Consider the following 18799-nt stretch of genomic DNA (forward strand, 5'->3'; position numbering starts at 1 on the left):
TGTAGATCAATACTCTCATGTCATGTTACTTAATGTAATTTGTCCTTTTAAGAGAAATGAAATTAAGTTGCTATTCTCTGGAAACTGATGGATTTTTTGTCTTCGTTTACCTAAATCTTTGTTGATTCCTTACTAAACAAATAACAAATACCTAAATTCTTCATGGACTTTACATTTGACTCTGTGACTTCCAAGTCCAAGGTCCACATATCTCTGCCCACCATAATGCACATAATACTAAAATTATAAAGAAAATCATAGAGAGTTTATGGCAACCCCAATGACACAAAGATCTAAACATATTTGTTTTTTCTGAATTTGACATATCTTACAGATCTTTTTTATATGGAAAACACTGGCAACATTCTTGGATCATAATACATGCTCATAGGAATAAAAACATTTCCATACTCTGAAAAAAATACATTAAAATTAACTCCAATTAGTCATCTCATTTCAAATAAAAAGATTTAAACATTCAAGTAAACAATTATGGTATGAACTTTTTGTTAGCATCATTACAGAAATAAAAGAATAATGTGTCTCTAAGGACACAAATGCCCCTGCTCAAGTTTTTCAATTTTCCAAGTTAAAAAAAGGGCATAACTCTAGAACAGTAAATGACTCACTGCCCAAATTCGAACTGTCTGTGTTGTGGATTTAGCATTGTGTGTGAATTGAAAATTTGGATGAGCCAAATTTAAGTTAGAGTACAGATACGAAAAAATTTGCAGTTTTCTGTTATAAAGGGGCATAACTCTAGAATGGTAAGTGACACGCTACCCCAATTTGAGCTCTGTCCATTGTGTATGAGTTTCATAAAATTTGCATGAGGCAAACTCAAGTTAAGAGTGCTGATACAAAAATGGGACGGATGGGAAGACGAATGGTCAAGGGTAACATGTAATGCCCCTGTTGGCTACGGCGAGGGCATTAAAATATTAAAAAACATGTTGCTTTTGCTTTTGTTGGGTATTTCAAACTAACTTTTCAATATATATTTTATGCAAATTAAAAAACTTTCAAGACCATTTCCATAAACCTTCCACTTTACTTGTACTGACCTGATTTAATGCATCATACAGACTTTCATACAAGTTTTCTAGATTCAGTAATATAACAGTACTTCCTGTTTCCATACAAACTTTAATGCGATTGATGTTTCTACAGACCTAAAAAAAAACATAATATGTATTCAACTTAATAAAAAATTGTTCTATACAGCAATTTAGAAAATAAAATAATATATCTAAAAATACAGAGATTGCCTGCCATTTGATAATAAGACAAACCCGGTATTGTTTTGTACTCCTGAATCTATTCTGAAAAGTTTTTAAAAAAAAAGAATAAGAAATTTCATGTAGTTATTGCTGTTAAACCATCTATACAAGTTTGTTTATGCTGTGACTTCTGGAATAAATTTGAAATTTATTACCCTAACTTTCAATTCCTTGTGAAATGGCAGAAATTGAGTGAAAAAATTTCAGGGAACTTGTTATCTGACATGTCTAAAAAAATATTTTTCTGACATGTCTAAAAAAATAATTTTAGCTTATTAATTGTTTGGATTCAAATGAATGTTGATTGTTATAATTATCTTACAAGAATCAAATAAAAAGAAAAAAAAATAATCCCTAATTTCTGAAAAAATCATATGACATCAACACCAACATCTCAATATTATCCCCAGCTTCCTTCCTCCCCACAAAAATTTTTCTCCAAAAATGACTTGGCCCCAAGTAAACTTGAACATGTCTGTCAATTTGTGTCACTATAACCTACCTGTGTGTATTCTTGGTCACTAGGGAAACTGCTCCCAAAAATCACCTGTGCATTATGCATCATTAGTACTTTCTGCTGTAAAATAGCTAAATCTCCATAATTTTCTGTTAACAGCAACAGGTATCTGGTCTCACTGTAAAATAAAGAAAAAAATAACCACTCTTTTATCTGATTTGAAAATGTATGTAAGCAAACCTCTGCATATATTTTTCCCTTATACTCAAGTTCAAGTTTGGTAACTCAGTTTTTAAAGTGCACCAGAAAAAAAAAGAAAATATTATTGACCAATCTACTAAAAAAGAAACAAAACAACATCTTTTTATTAAAATAATTTGCTGTAAGATCCAAAAACATTTATCAATTGCTAGTCACAAATTTCAAGTAACTTATATCTAACATTTAGAGGTTAAGAACAATCTTTAATTGAATACAAATCACTGAAATTAGGTGAAAAATGATTGATGAGAAATAATGCTTTCATCGATGAGAAAAATAAAAAAAAATCCGATTCCTACCATTTGGATTAACTTTTACCCATAAAACAGCATAAAAAACAACCAATAAGTTTTCAGAAATATTTCATCAATGTTAGCTTCAAATCAGATCTATAAAATTACCCAGTAAGTGTACTGTCTCCCTCCAAACAGGCTTTGATCATACCTCCAGATGAACAGTCTGGGTCACCTTCCTGTCTCTGTATAATAATAATTTGTCTAATGTAATTGAAAAACATAAAATATCTTAAATCTTTAACCAATCAAATTCTTCTAAAGTATAAACCATAATAAACTGGTTCGCTCAGCGCAGCTGGATACGTCAGCAGAGGTCACACCCTGAACAGTTGCGGCAAAAATGGACACAATATTCAAGCTTGATACAGGTCTGAATTTGGATTGTAATTAAATATTTGACACATTATAGGTTTCTGTCACAGATTAAATGTAGTCAAAGAACTTGAAATTGGTTATATGATTTGAATTTATATTCAATTGAAGATTTCTTGCTGTTGTACAATACACTGTGCTGTTGCGCAATACTTAGTAAATCTGTTTTCAAACTATATACAGTCGACTCTCGTTATCTCGAAGTCAGTCGGACCAGAGAAATATTTCGAGATACCCGTAGTTTGAGACAAACAAATACCGGAAGTATGACAGACCAAGAGACACAACTCTTGCTTAGCTGGGTAAAGCTAAAATAAATCCCGGTGGATATGTGTCGGGGATCGATATTCTGCTCTGATATCGATGTATCTTTATGTAATTGTTTTTTATGATTATAATTAAATTGTGTTTTTTAGTTTGTCTCTCTTTTTTCTTTATACAATAACTCATTTTCTTGTGGTTTCCGGCCGACAGTATAATATTTTACATTGTTTCATAAATAAAAATATGATTTGTATTCAATAATTTAATAATTATCATCACATCAGCACTTACAATAGAAACAGTTTTATAATAATAAATAAATATCTTTAATTAAACACAAATAGTTTTGAAAATATTGAATGTCTTTCAATCCTGTTTTGACGACTCAGCTTTCTGAAAGAAGATCGATATGTCACTTTGCTTTACACACAAACTGTGGAGGTGGTGTTTCATCACAAAAGAGATAACAAAGTTCAAGTGAGACATTGTGCTGTTTGAATTCTGAACAGTCTCTAGATGAGCATTTAATGTGTTAAGAGCAGCAAAAAGGGAAGACATTGACGGTCTTGGAGGAGGCACTGGTTTATCTTACTGGTCACTCTGATCGTCTGTTGCGGATCTAGATGAGATGATGTCATTGATGATATCTGTGTCTGTCATCTTGGCGGACGTTGTCAAATTGTCGTCAACGCTAGTATAGTCTTCTATACTGGTACCGGTTGGTAACCCGATCCTGCAGAGTAAAGCCAAGGGAATGTCGTCTTCTGCATCATCGTCGATATCGTCACTGGGTGTGATGATGGCTGATTCGAAACCGGCATGGTGATAACAATTGGCTATTGTTGTTTGAGTAACTTTACTCCAGGCATGATTTAGCATACAAATTCCGTCAAGGACGGTTATTGTAAATTCAGTTTTAGTGTCAATGGCAGTGATTTGCTTTTGGATGACTAATTTGAGATAGTGAATTTCTGATTACACCTTGGTCCATTGGTTGAGTTACACTAGTAGTGTTTGGTGGTAAAAATACCAATTTAATTGACTTTAAACCAGGAACATGAGGATGAGCTGGACAATTGTCCACTATCATGACTATACGTCTCTTTCTTTTAGTCATTTGTTTATCAACTTGATGAAGCCAATTTATGAAAAATTCTGAAGTCATCCAAGCCTTTTTGTTGGCGACATACTCAGTAGGTAATGATTTGACATTTTTAAAAACAACGAGGATTTTTAGATTTGCCAATGACTAGAATAGGCAATTTATCATTCGCAGACATATTAGCACAAACTAAAGCAGTCAACCTTTCCTTACTTTGTTTGCCACCACTACATTTTGATAATCTTTAACAATGCATAGCAAATTATAGGTAAATACTCTGTCATAAATCAATACAGTTTTCAATGACCGGAAATTTAATTACAAGTGTACTGTCGGATTAACTTGTCATGAAATCGATTTAAATCCCCCGAGGTTACGTTTTGACACATGTGTATCACTTCGACATAAAGAATGTAATTTAAATGCTTTTGTTAGCCTTGGGACTGTAAATTTAATTCGAGAGATTCGAAATTTCGACTCATCTAATTTCGACTCATCAGGAGTAGAAATACATGTATCTATATGGAACAAAGTTGGGGACCACGGGAAAATTTCGACTCATCCGAAATTTCGACTCAACCGAGTTCGAGACAACGAGAGTTAACTGTACAAAGAATTAGCAAAATAAATTGTGATCCCCAATGTTTCTTTAGAAAATTGACAACTTCTTAAATCTTGAGGGAAAATTTTTTTTTTTTTTTTTGTGGTATTGAACCTTTTGGTTAAAATTCATAGAGATCCATACACTTAAACTAAAGTCATTGTCCGGAAACCAAATGTCTTCGGACGAAGACGTAATAGCAATATACAACTGCAAAAATTTATTGCAGTTGTATAACTAGAGGCTCTAAAGAGCCTGTGTCGCTCACCTTGGTCTATGTGCATATTTAGCAAAGGACAAAGATGGATTCATGACAAAATTGTGTTTTGGTGATGGTGATGTGTTTGTAGATCTTACTTTACTGAACATTCTTGCTGCTTACATTTATCACTATCTATTATGAACTTGGCCAAGTAGTTACAGTGGAAAATATATTGAAAAAAAATTTACAAAAATTTACAAAATTTATGAAAATTGTAAAAAATTGACTATAAAGGGCAATAACTCCTTAAGAGGTCAATTGACAATTTTGGTCATGTTGACTTATTTGTAGATCTTACTTTGCTGTACATTATTGCTGTTTACAGTTTATCTCTATCTATAATAATATTCAAGATAATAACCAAAAGCTGCAAAATTTTCTTAAAATTACCAATTTAGGGGCAGCAACCCAACAACGTGTTGCCTGATTGGTCTGAAAATTTGAGGGCAGATAGATCTTGACCTAATGAACAATTTTATCCTCGTCAGATTTGCTCTAAATGCTTTGGTTTCAGAGATATGAGCCAAAAACTGCATTTTACCCTATGTACTATTTTTTAGCCATGTCGGCCATCTTGGTTCGCGGGCGGGGTCATTGGACACATTTTTTAAACTAGATACCCTAATGATGATTGTGGACAAGTTTAGTTAAATTTGTCTTAGTAGTTTCAGAGGAGAAGATTTTTGTAAAAGATTACAAAAATTTACGAAAAATGGTTAAAAATTGACTATAAAGGGCAATAACTCCTTAAGGGGTCAACTGACCATTTTGGTCATACAACTTATTTGTAGATCTTACTTTGCTGAACATTATTGCTGTTTACAGTTTATCTCTATCTATAATAATATTCAAGATAATAACCAAAAACGGCAAAATTTCCTTAAAATTACCAATTCAGGGGCAGCAACCCAACAACGGGTTGTCCGATTCATCTGAAAATTTCAGATCAGATAGATCTTGACCTCATTAACAATTTTATCCCATGTCAGATTTGCTCTAAATGCTTTGGTTTCAGAGATATAAGCCAAAATCTACATTTTACCCCTATGTTCTATTTTTAGCCATGGCGGCCATCTTGCTTGGTTTGCTGGGTCACCGGACACATTTTTTAAACTAGATACCCCAATGATGATTGTGGCCAAGTTTGGTTTAATTTGGCCAAGTAGTTTCAGAGGAGAAGATTTTTGTAAAAGTTAACGACGACGGACGACGGACGCCAAGTGATGAGAAAAGCTCACTTGGCCCTTTGGGCCAGGTGAGCTAAAATATAAAGATTTGAAATTAGTTCTTTCGAAAGTAAAAGGTATTAAAACAACCACACTATAATGAAATACTTTCATATTGAATGAACCAATTTAGAAATGGTGCCGCAATAGTCAATCTTCACTGTTTGGATGTAACTTATTGACAAAATTGCTTTTATATTTTATTGAGACAATGAATGGTATGTTAATTCCATTGAAAAAGACTGTCACACTACATTTAATGTTTTAGTGCTGTACAAATAGTAGTATTTTAGAATACTGGACTTGGTTGCATAAACGTGAATTAAAGGTTAACAGTCAATAAATCATTTATATGACGTAATTTTTCAACAAAAAGACATATTTTCTATCCAGTTATTGTTTTATTTATGATTCACTGTGATATTGGTCAGTAAATACTAATTTTGAATTTAAGCTGAAAATAGGGTGCCATATTAGGGCCTTATCGAACATACTCCTTTAAACATCATTTCACACTAACTGATGTTTATGCAACCCAGTCTTGATTTTGAGATTTTTAAAAGATCATCTTTCATAAACCTTTCATTTGAAGCAGTTTTAAAGATATAACCTCTGTAAACAATTTGTTATATTAGATGGATGGAAAACCTGGTCATTGCAATAAACAAAATACATTAAACTTAAACATTTTAGACAAGCATACCCTATCATTCATTACAACTGTGGTGTCCATTAAACATTGACGGAATATTTCAACAGAGTTTATATTCTCCAATCCTCCAAAGTTTCTCATTATAGCATGTTTTAACTGAAGCCATGTAGGCTTGTGTTCTGATCTGGCAGCAAAGGCATAAACCATCTTTATTAAACTAAAATAAGTAAAAATTGTGATAAATACAAAATTTCCTCTGACCAATTCTGAATGTTTAAAATAAGTATCAACTGTGATATAACAAAATTTTCTCGGACTAATTCTGAATGTTTAAAATAAGTAAAAACTGTGATATAACAACATTTCCTCAGACTTATTCTGAATGTTTAAAATAAGTAAAAACTGTGATATAACAACATTTCCTCAGACTAATTCTGAATGTTTAAAAAAAGGAAAAACTGTGATTATAATGAATTTTAAAAATACATAAAAACTGTGATAAATACCGTACAAAAATTCTGTCCAATTCTGAATTTTTTAAACTGTTTGCTTCAAAAATGAAAAATATTGTCAAAATTCTGCTCATATGCTTTTGATACAAGTCATTTAGCATTTGCATTTTAATTCGATTTCGGAATTAAACTCTACAGGCAGCACAATGACATACAGTTATTCCAATCTTTGTCCTTTGGCATTTTAGGGATATTTTTCCACTGGACAATCATATTATACATTTATTTCCCGTGCCGGAGGGAGATATGAAGATTTGTTCACCCAAGAATATTCATATTTCACGAGGGCTCTGCCCGAGGGAAATATGATTTTTCGAGGGTGAGCAAATCTTCATATCTCCCGAGGCAAAGGGAAATGAATGTTTTATTCCACTGCCTATGCTTTGTTTACTATCAATACATTAAATATTATTTTGCATACGTTTTTTTTTTCTTATCCGCTTGTTTTTGTTAGTCAAACTAAACACGACATACCCATTGATAAACAGTAAGGATCAAAATTTAATTATAAGTCTTTTTGTTTTATCGTCTGAAATAAATTTGAACATGATAATGATTTTTGCTATCGCTATTTTAAGAAGAATAAGAAGTTCAAAACGTTATGTGCATTAACCGCGCGTAACGTCGCACGAAGTAATCCTGACATTTCAGAGGGGAATATGATCCTCAGAATGGAATATGAAGATTTGTTCAATGACACGTGGGATAGTCTCAACCAATCAAATATTGATTAAACTATCAATATGTTTAAACAGTGGAATAATACAACTTATTCCATTGTTCAGTAAATTCAAGTTATTTACAACAATTTTCACCTAATTTGGGATGGCTTAAGTTCCATGTTTATCATTTGAGAAAGAAAAAAGTTCCAAGTTTATCATTTAAGAAAGAAAATGAGTAAAACATACCTATAGAAATCTCTCAGGCCAAAAAACTCCCTCTGCTTAGATTTTTCTAACTCAGAAAATAGTTCAGAATAGGCCTTTGATAAGGATGGAATAATATTGTCAATCAATTTCAGAATTCTTTCTTTATCTTTTGATGTCCTGCAAATTCCTCTGAAAAAAACCAAATCAACATGCATTTTTTTAAAATCAAAACATGTATTGGAGGAAAAAATAGGTGTCAAAGAAATGATGTTTAAAGCTGTGAACTCTGAGCCATTCTAACCTACTTTTAATAAGCTGTTATTCTACAGAAAAAAAAAGTACACCAGTTAATAAAATAAAAAATTGAGAACTGAATAAGAATATGAAACTTGAATGAAGTCAGTGAGCTATGATATACAGCTGGTTAGAGAGACACACATGTAAGATGGTCATATGGTATTCAAAGTGCAGTCAATTTTTATTAGTTTTTATTAAATGACACCTTGTATGATAGTACATTCTTATTACCTTGCACTGTTAATCAGTTCTCCCTCATCTGGAACTTCTCTTTGTACAAATATCCCTCTATTCATTTTAGCTGGATCTAATGCCCAATTGGATATACCAATAAAAGCAACCTGTTAAAGATAACAAAAATCATAACATAGATGTATTGTGTGCAACATTTCTACACTAAATATGCAATTCTAAGCAAAACTTGCAACTAAAAAAACAGAAAATAAAAAATATGATTGTATCATGTTGAGCTGTAACAACAAGTCTGAAATTTTAAGATCAGATAAAAATTCACTTTAGAGTTTGTCTTACTCAAACTTGCATTGGAAAATCTCTGTTAAATTTCTAGACACAGGGAATTCAAATCTTGATAAATTGTATAGACATTTGTCTATTTCTGAAAAATGTATATTATCTGGATTTTTTTGTGTGTTTTGAAGTTGCTGTCTAATTAATGTAAACCACCAAATCTCTATTTATTCACATTTTCACTTGTATCAGTTACCTTTTTATATATGGGATCCTCGGGTTCCTCGTCTGCTTGCAATTCTTCTGTCTGTAACAACAAAAAAAGTTTGGTAAAATTATTATAGCTGGCACTTTTCTTCTTTTATCAGGTCTTTTATCAGATTTCTTAAATAAGTATGTGTGTTAAATTTCCTATCAGTCTCTACCCAATTTTTAAAAATTATTTTCCATCAACCCATTTAATAAGAAATACATTTTCAGTTGTAATACATGTACAATGTACTGTCTTCAGTTAAATATGAGGTACCTCTTTCAGTTTTAATATGAGGTACTTTTTTTCAATTTTATTTCAAAAAAAGGTACGTTTTTCAGATCTAATATGAGATGCTATTTTCAATTAAATATGAGGTAAGTTTTTCAGATTTAATGTGAGATGCCGTTTTCAGTTAAATATGAGGTAAGTTTTTCAGATTTAATGTGAGATGCCGTTTTCAGTTAAATATGAGGTAAGTTTTTCAGATTTAATGTGAGATGCCATTTTCAGTTAAATATTAGGTAAGTTTTTCATATTTAGTGTGAGATGCTGAGGTACCTTTTTGAAATATGAGGAAACTTATTCAGTTTTAATAAGATTCAGCTTTTTTCAGCTTTAAATTTATTTACTTTTTTCAGTTGGATAAGATGTACCATTTTCAGTTTTAATATTAAGAACCGTTTTTTTAATTCTAATATGAATGAGGAATTTTTCCATGTTTCAATTTGAGAAATTTTCTTTCAGTTTTAAAATAAGGTACCTTTTCTGCGTGCAAAATTAGATAAAATTTTCTGGTTTCAATATTAATACCTCTATTAGCTTAAATAAGAGTACATGTATTTATATTCAATTTTAATACAAGGTACAGTTTTTATATAAAGTACCTGTTTCAATTCAGGTTCTTCATGGTCATCATCACCAGAACATCCATCTTCCAACAACGGATGCAGAGTCTGAAAACAAACGAAAACTAGCATAAATTAGATTAGATATAAGGTCCGAGGACACAGTTATTGTCCTTTGCTTTTCGTTTTCTACAAATACCATCCCTAGTGTGGACAGTTTATAACTTTCATACACCTTCCATATTTATTTCTTTATATTTTTTATGCTTAATATATTAAGAAGGGGGATGAAATTACATGTGAAATTTAGGCTACAAATTTTTAGGTAAAGTAGTGATTTGGTCCAGTTAAAAAATCAGCATGTCTGAAGTTGTCAGACTGAATTAGAGACCCCCTTAATACAGAACTGTCCATATTTTGAGTTGGAGCTGGTAGACTTTTCTATAATTAGTACACTACACTGTAAAAATCAGGTTTAATTTTTTAATTTGAATTTATTGTCCAAAAGAAATGACTATTAAATAACTGTGTTCTCAGGCCATAACAGCACTAAAACAAGTTACTATACTAGTTAAACTCTCAATATACACATACCATACAACCGCTGCAAAATGTTCTTAGATATCCGGTGTTAAAGGCAGATCTTGGTTTCTGTTGGGCTTAATTTGTGGGTTTTTTTTTTTAAACCTTCTGCAAATTGGGTGTATGTGGTGTTTTCTCGGTAGCTTAATTATCATTTATCAAAATCACATTGTAGAAAACTTTAAATTTCAATTCTAAACAAAATTATGCACATTTCTTAAAACGATATGACTTAAGGTCTTGTGCATTCAGACCTTTAAGCAAATCCATGACACAGGGCCAAAAATACATTTGTCCATAAAATAAAATCACCTTTAGAGGCATTCTGGGAGAATCTTCAGCTAATCCAATCTCATCCAAAACTACCACAGAAACAAATCTGTCTAAATCTTTCTTTCTCTGGAACTGAGCACATTGTCTAAATGTTCCCAAGATACCATCAGGTGTTGATAAAGGACTACATTGAAAGGATACCATCTGGACCTAGAACAAAACACAACTCTTAAAATGTGTACTGGAATATGGCATTCGTTTGTTGTACAATAATTATTTGAGCAGTCACTAAACTTGTACAGAACATAGCTTGAAACTAGCATGGTTTTTTTTCTTTCAAAGGTCTTTCTTTTCACCAGTTGATTAGTTTTTCAATTTTGATTCATATGTAAATTTTTTTTAATTCTGTGCACTAATAAATTAGAAAATCCAATTGTTTTTGATAATATTTTTGTGTATTTTCACCAGCAAAACGTATATGCAAAATTACAATAAATACTTTAGAGTAGATTTTTACAGACACTTCACCTTAAACTTGGTAAGTTTAAAAAATACAGAAATAAAAAAAGAAATATTAAAATCAAGCCTGTTGCAAATGGATCATCTTTTGTATATAAATCTTTGATGTAATACTATTCACCTTCAAACATAAACATGTTACATGATACATCAGAAAACAATTTACAGAAGATACCTACCTGTTTGTACTTTTTAAACAACTGACTACGAGCTGTGTCACCCTGCATTGCGTCTGCTACAATTGTCTTTGCCAAAGATTTAGAGCTACCAGGTTTTCCCACTAAGAATAATGGAATTCTAAGCTCTATACAGACTATCATCATAAACACATTCTCTTTCAGAGCTTGGTTCCTAGCTATATTGTCTGCTAGTTTCACACTATCTAAGAACTTGTCTTGGCATCTAAAGAACAAAAATATATTTTATTAATGATGAGGAAAAAATTAAACAAAAAGGAGAAGGTAAAATAAGGTCAGTATTTCTGGCCCCTTGAATTTGATAATAAGTTAGTAACATAAATCATATAGCATACTACTTAAGTGTGTTAGACATCAGTATTTGCACATTTGAATTTTGTCTTGCATATTTCCATTAAGGTTTTAAACTATTACATTTAGTGCAAACTGCAGAAAAAAATGCCAAATTAATACAATTTTGAGAACTTGTCATTTATTGTCAGAAATGAATATCGAACAAAAAGATAATTTTCTACAATATGTATTTTGCAAAGATGATAATGTGTGTAAAATATCTTTTTGGCAAGTTTTGGTCTATTCTATTTTGACTAAAAACTAGGTGTGAAATGACCATTTCAGGTCAAAATTTGTTACTTTCAACATGTTTATGAAAAAAATGCAAAATTGATCTGTAGTTCACCATTATAAACTTATGAATCAAACATCAATTCACTAACATGGAATTTTTAAAGTGTCTTTATTTTTCACTATGTTTGCAGATACAAAATATTTCCCAAAAACTAAGTCTGCATAAAACGGTTACTGTCCATACATTGTATAAGGCTGTGAAACACAAAAAATCTAAACTACAGACATCTAATTGGTCTTTCTACCAAACTCAACTAGACAATACTCTGATATAGATGAAAATAGTATTGAGAAGTCTAATTTCATGAAATTAATTTACTTAATTGCTGGGGTATAAAAACTGTTCAAACAAACCTTATTAGCTCTGTTTCAAGTTGGTCGTCATCTAAAAGTTGATAAGGTTCTTCAAAATAATCAGCTATCATATCTCTGAAATCCTGTCTCTTTTGTAAACAAGCTTGGTAGCAAACACCCAGTGCTAAAATAAGAGCCCTGGTTATCTACAGTAAAAGAAAAGTATATCATTTAATTTACAAGAACAGACACATGTATAAACTAGAGGATCTAAACAGTCTGTGTCCCTCAACTTGGTCTATGTGCATATTCATCAAAGGACACTCTCCTACATTGTAGACGAGAATTCATGACAAAAATCTGTTTTGTTGATCTTGTTTTGCTGGTCATTTAGTTTGTTTAGTTTCTCTCTATCTTCCTTAGTTTTTGCTCAAAACACAACAGAGGGTAAAAAAATCGTCATTAAAGGGCAATAATTCCAGTGAGGAGATGTCGGACGATTTTCTCCACATTATTTTAATTATAGATCTAGTCTTGCTAATCATATTTGTTTATTTAAGTTTCTATCTATTTATTATAATTTTACAAATGTAAGGCAAAAACGCAAAAAAATTGGTAAAAATCGTCATCAAAGGGCAATAACTCTAATAAGAAGTCGACTGACAATTTAGACTATGCACTCTTATTTGTAGAACTAGTCTTGCTGATCATTTTTGCAATTTAAAGTTTCTCTCTATCTATTTTAGTTTTCAAGATAATAGGCAAAACTGAAAAAAAAATGGTAAAATTTGCCATTTAAGGGCAATAACTCCTATAAGAACTTGTCTGACAGTTTTGACATATATTAATAATTGGTAGAGCTCAACATTCTGAACAATTTTCCTCTGTCAGATTTTCTCTATCCAAAACAATCTAGATACCCCAATGATGATTTTGGCCAAGTTTGGTTAAATTTGGTCTAGTAGTTTCAGAGGAGAAGATTTTTGTAAAAGTTAACGGATGACGACGGACAACGGATGACAGACGCCAATTTGATGACAAAAGCTTACTTGGCCCTTTGGGCCAGGTGACCTAAAAAATCATGTAACATTAAATAATGTAAGGCGAAATATGCATTGTTTCAATTCTCATTTACAAAGGGTAGTTAAACTGAATTTGGACAACTCAAAAAATTTTATATCAAAAATTTCTATGTACAATTCTATGTTGTTACTAACAGTAAAATTAATTCCAATCTGTTATCAAATATAGTTTTTAAGCTCACAAAATATTTCAGCCATTTTACAAGACAATCCATGTGATTGTCATGAAACCTTGATATGCATAACTAAGCATGGTGTCAAAATTCTTTATAATCTGCAGAGGTAAAAAATATGGCAATGTTTTGTGACTAAATGGCAACAATCTATTTATCCACTTGGTTTGGAAATAATAAAATTTTACCTCAATTTTCTCATAATCCTCATCATGATCAGCATCCTCATCAAACAATATCCCTCCTTCTTCTGTCTGTCTGTAGAACCATGTCATCACTTCCAAAACTCTCTCCACGTCTCTAAGACTCACAAAACTACATTCATCCTATACGAAAACAAATGTATAAAGTTACATTCCAGTATTTATTGAATACAGAAAAAGGAAAGCTCAATAAATCAACATATTACCATCAAGGTAAGCAAGTCAATAAAATATTCTAAACAAACTAAAATTGATGTTCTTTTCAGCTGACATGGCCCAAAACTGTCCTTTATTAAGAAATGAAGTATTAGAGCTATTTTCCTAATGCTTGTAGTTTAAAGGTTTGGTTGTCTTGCTTGCTTTGTTTGTATAAATGTTTGCTCAGGCATTGTATTTAAGATTGACATCTGCAATCAATAGATAGGCGGGGCTTCAGCTTGTATACATTATACTTAACACCCAATAACATTTAAGGATGTTTGCTACTCTGTTTCAAAATAACAAGCTTTTTAAAAGACTGTTATAAATTGATAGTATATAAATGAAAGAACTAAAAAAGCAGAAAAAAATGAAGGGTCCGTGTCCTTGTTTTCTAGATAATAGCCATTGAAAATTTGGCGGGAAACGATTTTCTCTAGACTTTTCATACATTTAACATTGGGTCAAAAACAAAGAAAAAATAACAAGGATTTTATAAGATTTTCAAATATGGCTTTTTGAACTATATGTAAAAAAAATCATGAAAAAAAGTAGGGGTTAGTGGGCAAAATTTCTAATGGAACTGCATGGATGAAACCAGAGGATTACGAATATCTGGCAAAAATTCAAAAACAAGAGGAGCGAACATCAGTAAGTATTTAAAAAAAATGTATACAAGCTGAAGCACCGCCTGTCTATTGATTGCAGATGTCAATCTCAACTACAATGCTTGAGCAAGCAAACCAACCAAAACCTTTAAATTGTAACAAGCATAAGGAAAATAGTTCTAAAACCTTAAAATTTGACAGAGAAAAAGTACTGAAATAATTACATAATATAAAGATAAATACCTCATACACATCTTGGCAGCTACCAAAAGTTAAAACTCATGGTACAATAAAAAAAAAATAATTTGCCTAATGATCTTAATGTTAAACCATAGAAATACCTCCTGCATTCTCATAAAATCTTGACATTCACTTAAAATTCTACTTGTGACATCTGCTAAATCTGTTAACTGTGGTAGTCTGCCATCATTAACCTGAAATAAAAGTATATCATATATACACTCATGTTTGCTATATATAGAGAAAATAAATGGGGAATGTGTCCATGGGACACAGATGATGCCCCCGCTTGCACATCATATAAAGTTATAAAAGGACAAAACTCAAGAACTGTAAAAGTGACAATACTCAAATTTGTACTTGATCAGAGTTTTGTGGTAATAAGCATTGTTTATGAGTTTCAAAACATTTAGTTGAAGCAAACTTAAGTTAGAGAACGGAAACGAAAAATTCAGCAATTTTTCCATTTTTAAAGGGGCATAACTCTAGAATGGTAAAAGTGACACCACCAAAATTCGAACTTGATCTCTGTTTTGTGATAATAAGCATTGTGCATAAGTTTCATAACATTTGGTTGAGGCAAACTGAAGTTAGAGAACAGAAACCAATATTTCAGCAATTTTTCCATTTGTAAAGGGGCATAACTCTAGAACGGTAAAACTGACACCACCAAAATTCCAACTTGATCTGTTTTTTTTTGTAGTAATAAGCATTGTGTATGAGTTTTAAAACATTTGGTTGAGGCAAACTAAAGTTATAGAACGGAAACGAAAAATTCAGCAATTTTTCCATTTGTAAAGGGGCATAACTCTAGAATGTTAAAAGTGACGCCACCAAAATTCAAACTTAATCTGTGTTTTGTGGTAATAATCATTGTGTATAAGTTTCATAACATTTGGTTGAGGCAAACTAAAGTTAGAGAACGGAAACGAAAAATTCAGCAATTTTTCTATTTGTAAAGGGACATAACTCTAGAACGGTAAAAGTGATGCCACCAAAATTCAAACTTGATCTGTGTTTTGTGGTAACAAGAAATGATTGTAACAGGATGCTGTTACAAAGTCTCCCAAACGAAGCTCCCATAATTCGTAATTCCCAGGGTCGCCTGACATTGGGCAACATCCAGTGAAAATTGGTTTGGTCCAGTAAAGTTATATGCATTAGTGATGCCTGGGGACTAACCCTGTATATCATTCAAATCATCTTGGCATGACAAACCAGAATATATATGGTTTAGGGGTGGGGATCTCGACCATTTACAAGATACTAAAACATTGGGGGTGGGGGGAACCCCTGGGGACTGACCCTAAACGTCATTCAAATGTTCGTTACATGACGAACAGGAATATATATGGTTTAGGGGTGGGGATCTCAACCATTTACAAGATATTAGAACATTGGGGGTGGGGGGAACCTGGGGACTGACCGTATACGTCATTCAAATGTTCGAGACATGACAAATAGGAATATATATGGTTTAGGGGTGGGGATCTCAACCATTTACAAGATACTAGAACTTTCTCAAATGGCAGGGGGTCGGGATGACCCCTGGGGACTAACCCTGTATATCATTCAAACCATCTTAGTATGACAAACCAGAATAAATATGGTTAAGGGGTGGGGATCTTGACCACTTACAAGATATTAGAACTTTCTTAAATGGCAGGGGGTGGGGGTGACCCCTGGGGACTCACCCTGTATTTCATTTGATGTGCTTTATCATGACAAACCAGAATATATATGGTTTAGGGGTGGGGATCTCGACCATTTACAAGATATTAGAATTTTCTCAAATGGCAGGGGGTCGGGATGACCCCTGGGGACTAACCCTGTATATCATTCAAACCATCTTAGCATGACAAACCAGAATATATATGGTTTAGGGGTGGGGATCTTTACCACTTAGAAGATATTAGAACTTTCTTAAATGGCATGGGGTGGGGGTGACCCCTAGGGACTAACCCTGTATTACATTTGATGTGCTTTATCATGACAAACCAGAATATATATGGTTTAGGGGTGGGGATCTTGACCATTTACAAGATATTAGAACTTTCTAAAATGGCAGGGGGTCGGGATGACCCCTGGGGACTAACCCTGTATATCATTCAAACCATCTTAGCATGACAAACCAAAATATATATGGTTTAGGGGTGGGGATCTTGATCACTTACAAGGTATTAGAACTTTCTTAAATGGCAGGGGGTGGGGTGACCCCTGGGGACTAACCCTGTATTTCATTTAATGGGCTTTATCATTTAGAACATTTTCAATTAAAAAGATTGTGTTTATCACAAACGATTTTCAATTTATAATCATTTGAAAATTTTAAAAAATAAAATCCCATAGGGTTCTATAGTAAAACCCTCTTTTCTTTTTGCCCCTCAAAGTACCCCTTTATAAACCCCATTGCACAAACAAAACCCTGATTGCACCACTAGACATGTTAGTCTAACATATTGTGAAACCCTAAGTTAATCTGACAAGCGGTTTTGGAGAACGGGTGCGGACAAGTTCAAATTTAAAAGCGGCGGAAGAGGAGGAAGAAGAAGAATAATAATAATAATAATAATAATAATAATAACTGAGCAAAAACAATAAGTCTTCCCAAACTTCGTTTGGGAGACTTAATAAGCATTATGAAACAGAAACCAATTTTGGGATGTACGTACGTACATACAGACGGACAAGGGTAAAACTTACTGCCCCCTCCGCAATGGCGGGGGCATAAAAATCTTCTCCTTCAGCTGTGGAAAAAAAAGTAGAGGCTTAAGGTCAACAAACAGTAAATGGGCTATGTCATAGATTTTAGTAAATTTGGCAAAACAGCTTTGGCTTGTTGAACTGTAAATGAAAATATTATTGAATGAAATATTTTATAAACTGTTATCACAGAGATATGTGTCGCCTTTTTGTAATTTTGATAATGCAAATGTTGAAATTAAAATAGCAATACTTTAACATGTAATTTATGCAAATATTCAAAGTTGATGAACCATGACTGAAGGTACATGGCTAAACAATCTCCATGGAATGAGATGTGCCAATGCTAATACAACTGCATACCAAATACCATTGACTTATTATAAGTCGTTCCCTTTAAACAAACCTAAACACAAACATTAACTTGTAAACTATGTAAAAGTTTCAAAGTCAATGAACCATGATCAGGGGTGGGGCTATATAATCTCCATGGAAATGATACTTGCAAATGCCAATAAATTTGCATACCAAATATCATTGACTTAACATTAGCAGTTCATATTAAACTGATCTAATCTGACACAAACTAATACATGTAAAGTGAGCAAAAGTTTCAAAGTAAATAGACCATGACTGAGGGGGCGGGGTCAAATATTCTCCAAGGAAATGAGATGTGCTAATGCTTATACAACTGAACACCAATTAACATTGGCCTACCACTAATGGTTCCCCTTGAACTGACCTAATCACAAACTAATACATGTAAAGTGAGCAAAAGTTTCAAAGTAAATAGACCATGACTGAGGGGGCGGGGTAAAATATTCTTCAAGGAAATGAGATGTGCTAATTCTTATACAACTGAACACCAATTAACATTGGCCTACCACTAATGGTTCCCCTTGAACTGACCTAATCACAAACTAATACATGTTAACTTAGCAAAATTTTCAAAGTCTATAGACCATGACTAAGGGGGCGGAGCCAAATAATCTCCATGGAAATGAGATATGCCAATGCTTATACAACTGCATACCAAATATCATTGACCTACCACTAGTGGTTCCCCATGAACAAGACCTAATC

General features: G+C 32.5%; 1 protein-coding gene across 1 annotated transcript in view; it reads right to left on the reverse strand.

Moving 5' to 3' along the window:
* LOC127722138 (E3 ubiquitin-protein ligase rnf213-alpha-like) overlaps positions 1–18799 on the reverse strand; it is a 115453-nt gene that overhangs the window by 61033 nt on the left and 35621 nt on the right. The window contains exons 27-40 of the mRNA XM_052229015.1: positions 15115–15207; positions 13953–14090; positions 12570–12715; positions 11571–11793; positions 10912–11082; positions 10057–10125; positions 9176–9226; positions 8683–8792; positions 8194–8343; positions 6825–6990; positions 2400–2476; positions 1783–1915; positions 1065–1172; positions 152–237 (exon numbers count right to left, since the gene is read on the reverse strand). Coding sequence (XP_052084975.1) covers positions 152–237; positions 1065–1172; positions 1783–1915; positions 2400–2476; positions 6825–6990; positions 8194–8343; positions 8683–8792; positions 9176–9226; positions 10057–10125; positions 10912–11082; positions 11571–11793; positions 12570–12715; positions 13953–14090; positions 15115–15207 — 1721 coding nt within the window. The remainder of the gene's footprint in view (positions 1–151; positions 238–1064; positions 1173–1782; positions 1916–2399; positions 2477–6824; positions 6991–8193; positions 8344–8682; positions 8793–9175; positions 9227–10056; positions 10126–10911; positions 11083–11570; positions 11794–12569; positions 12716–13952; positions 14091–15114; positions 15208–18799) is intronic.

The sequence above is a fragment of the Mytilus californianus genome, unplaced genomic scaffold (genome assembly GCF_021869535.1).
Source record: "Mytilus californianus isolate M0D057914Y unplaced genomic scaffold, xbMytCali1.0.p SCAF_1, whole genome shotgun sequence".
NCBI classification, from domain to species: domain Eukaryota; kingdom Metazoa; phylum Mollusca; class Bivalvia; order Mytilida; family Mytilidae; genus Mytilus; species Mytilus californianus.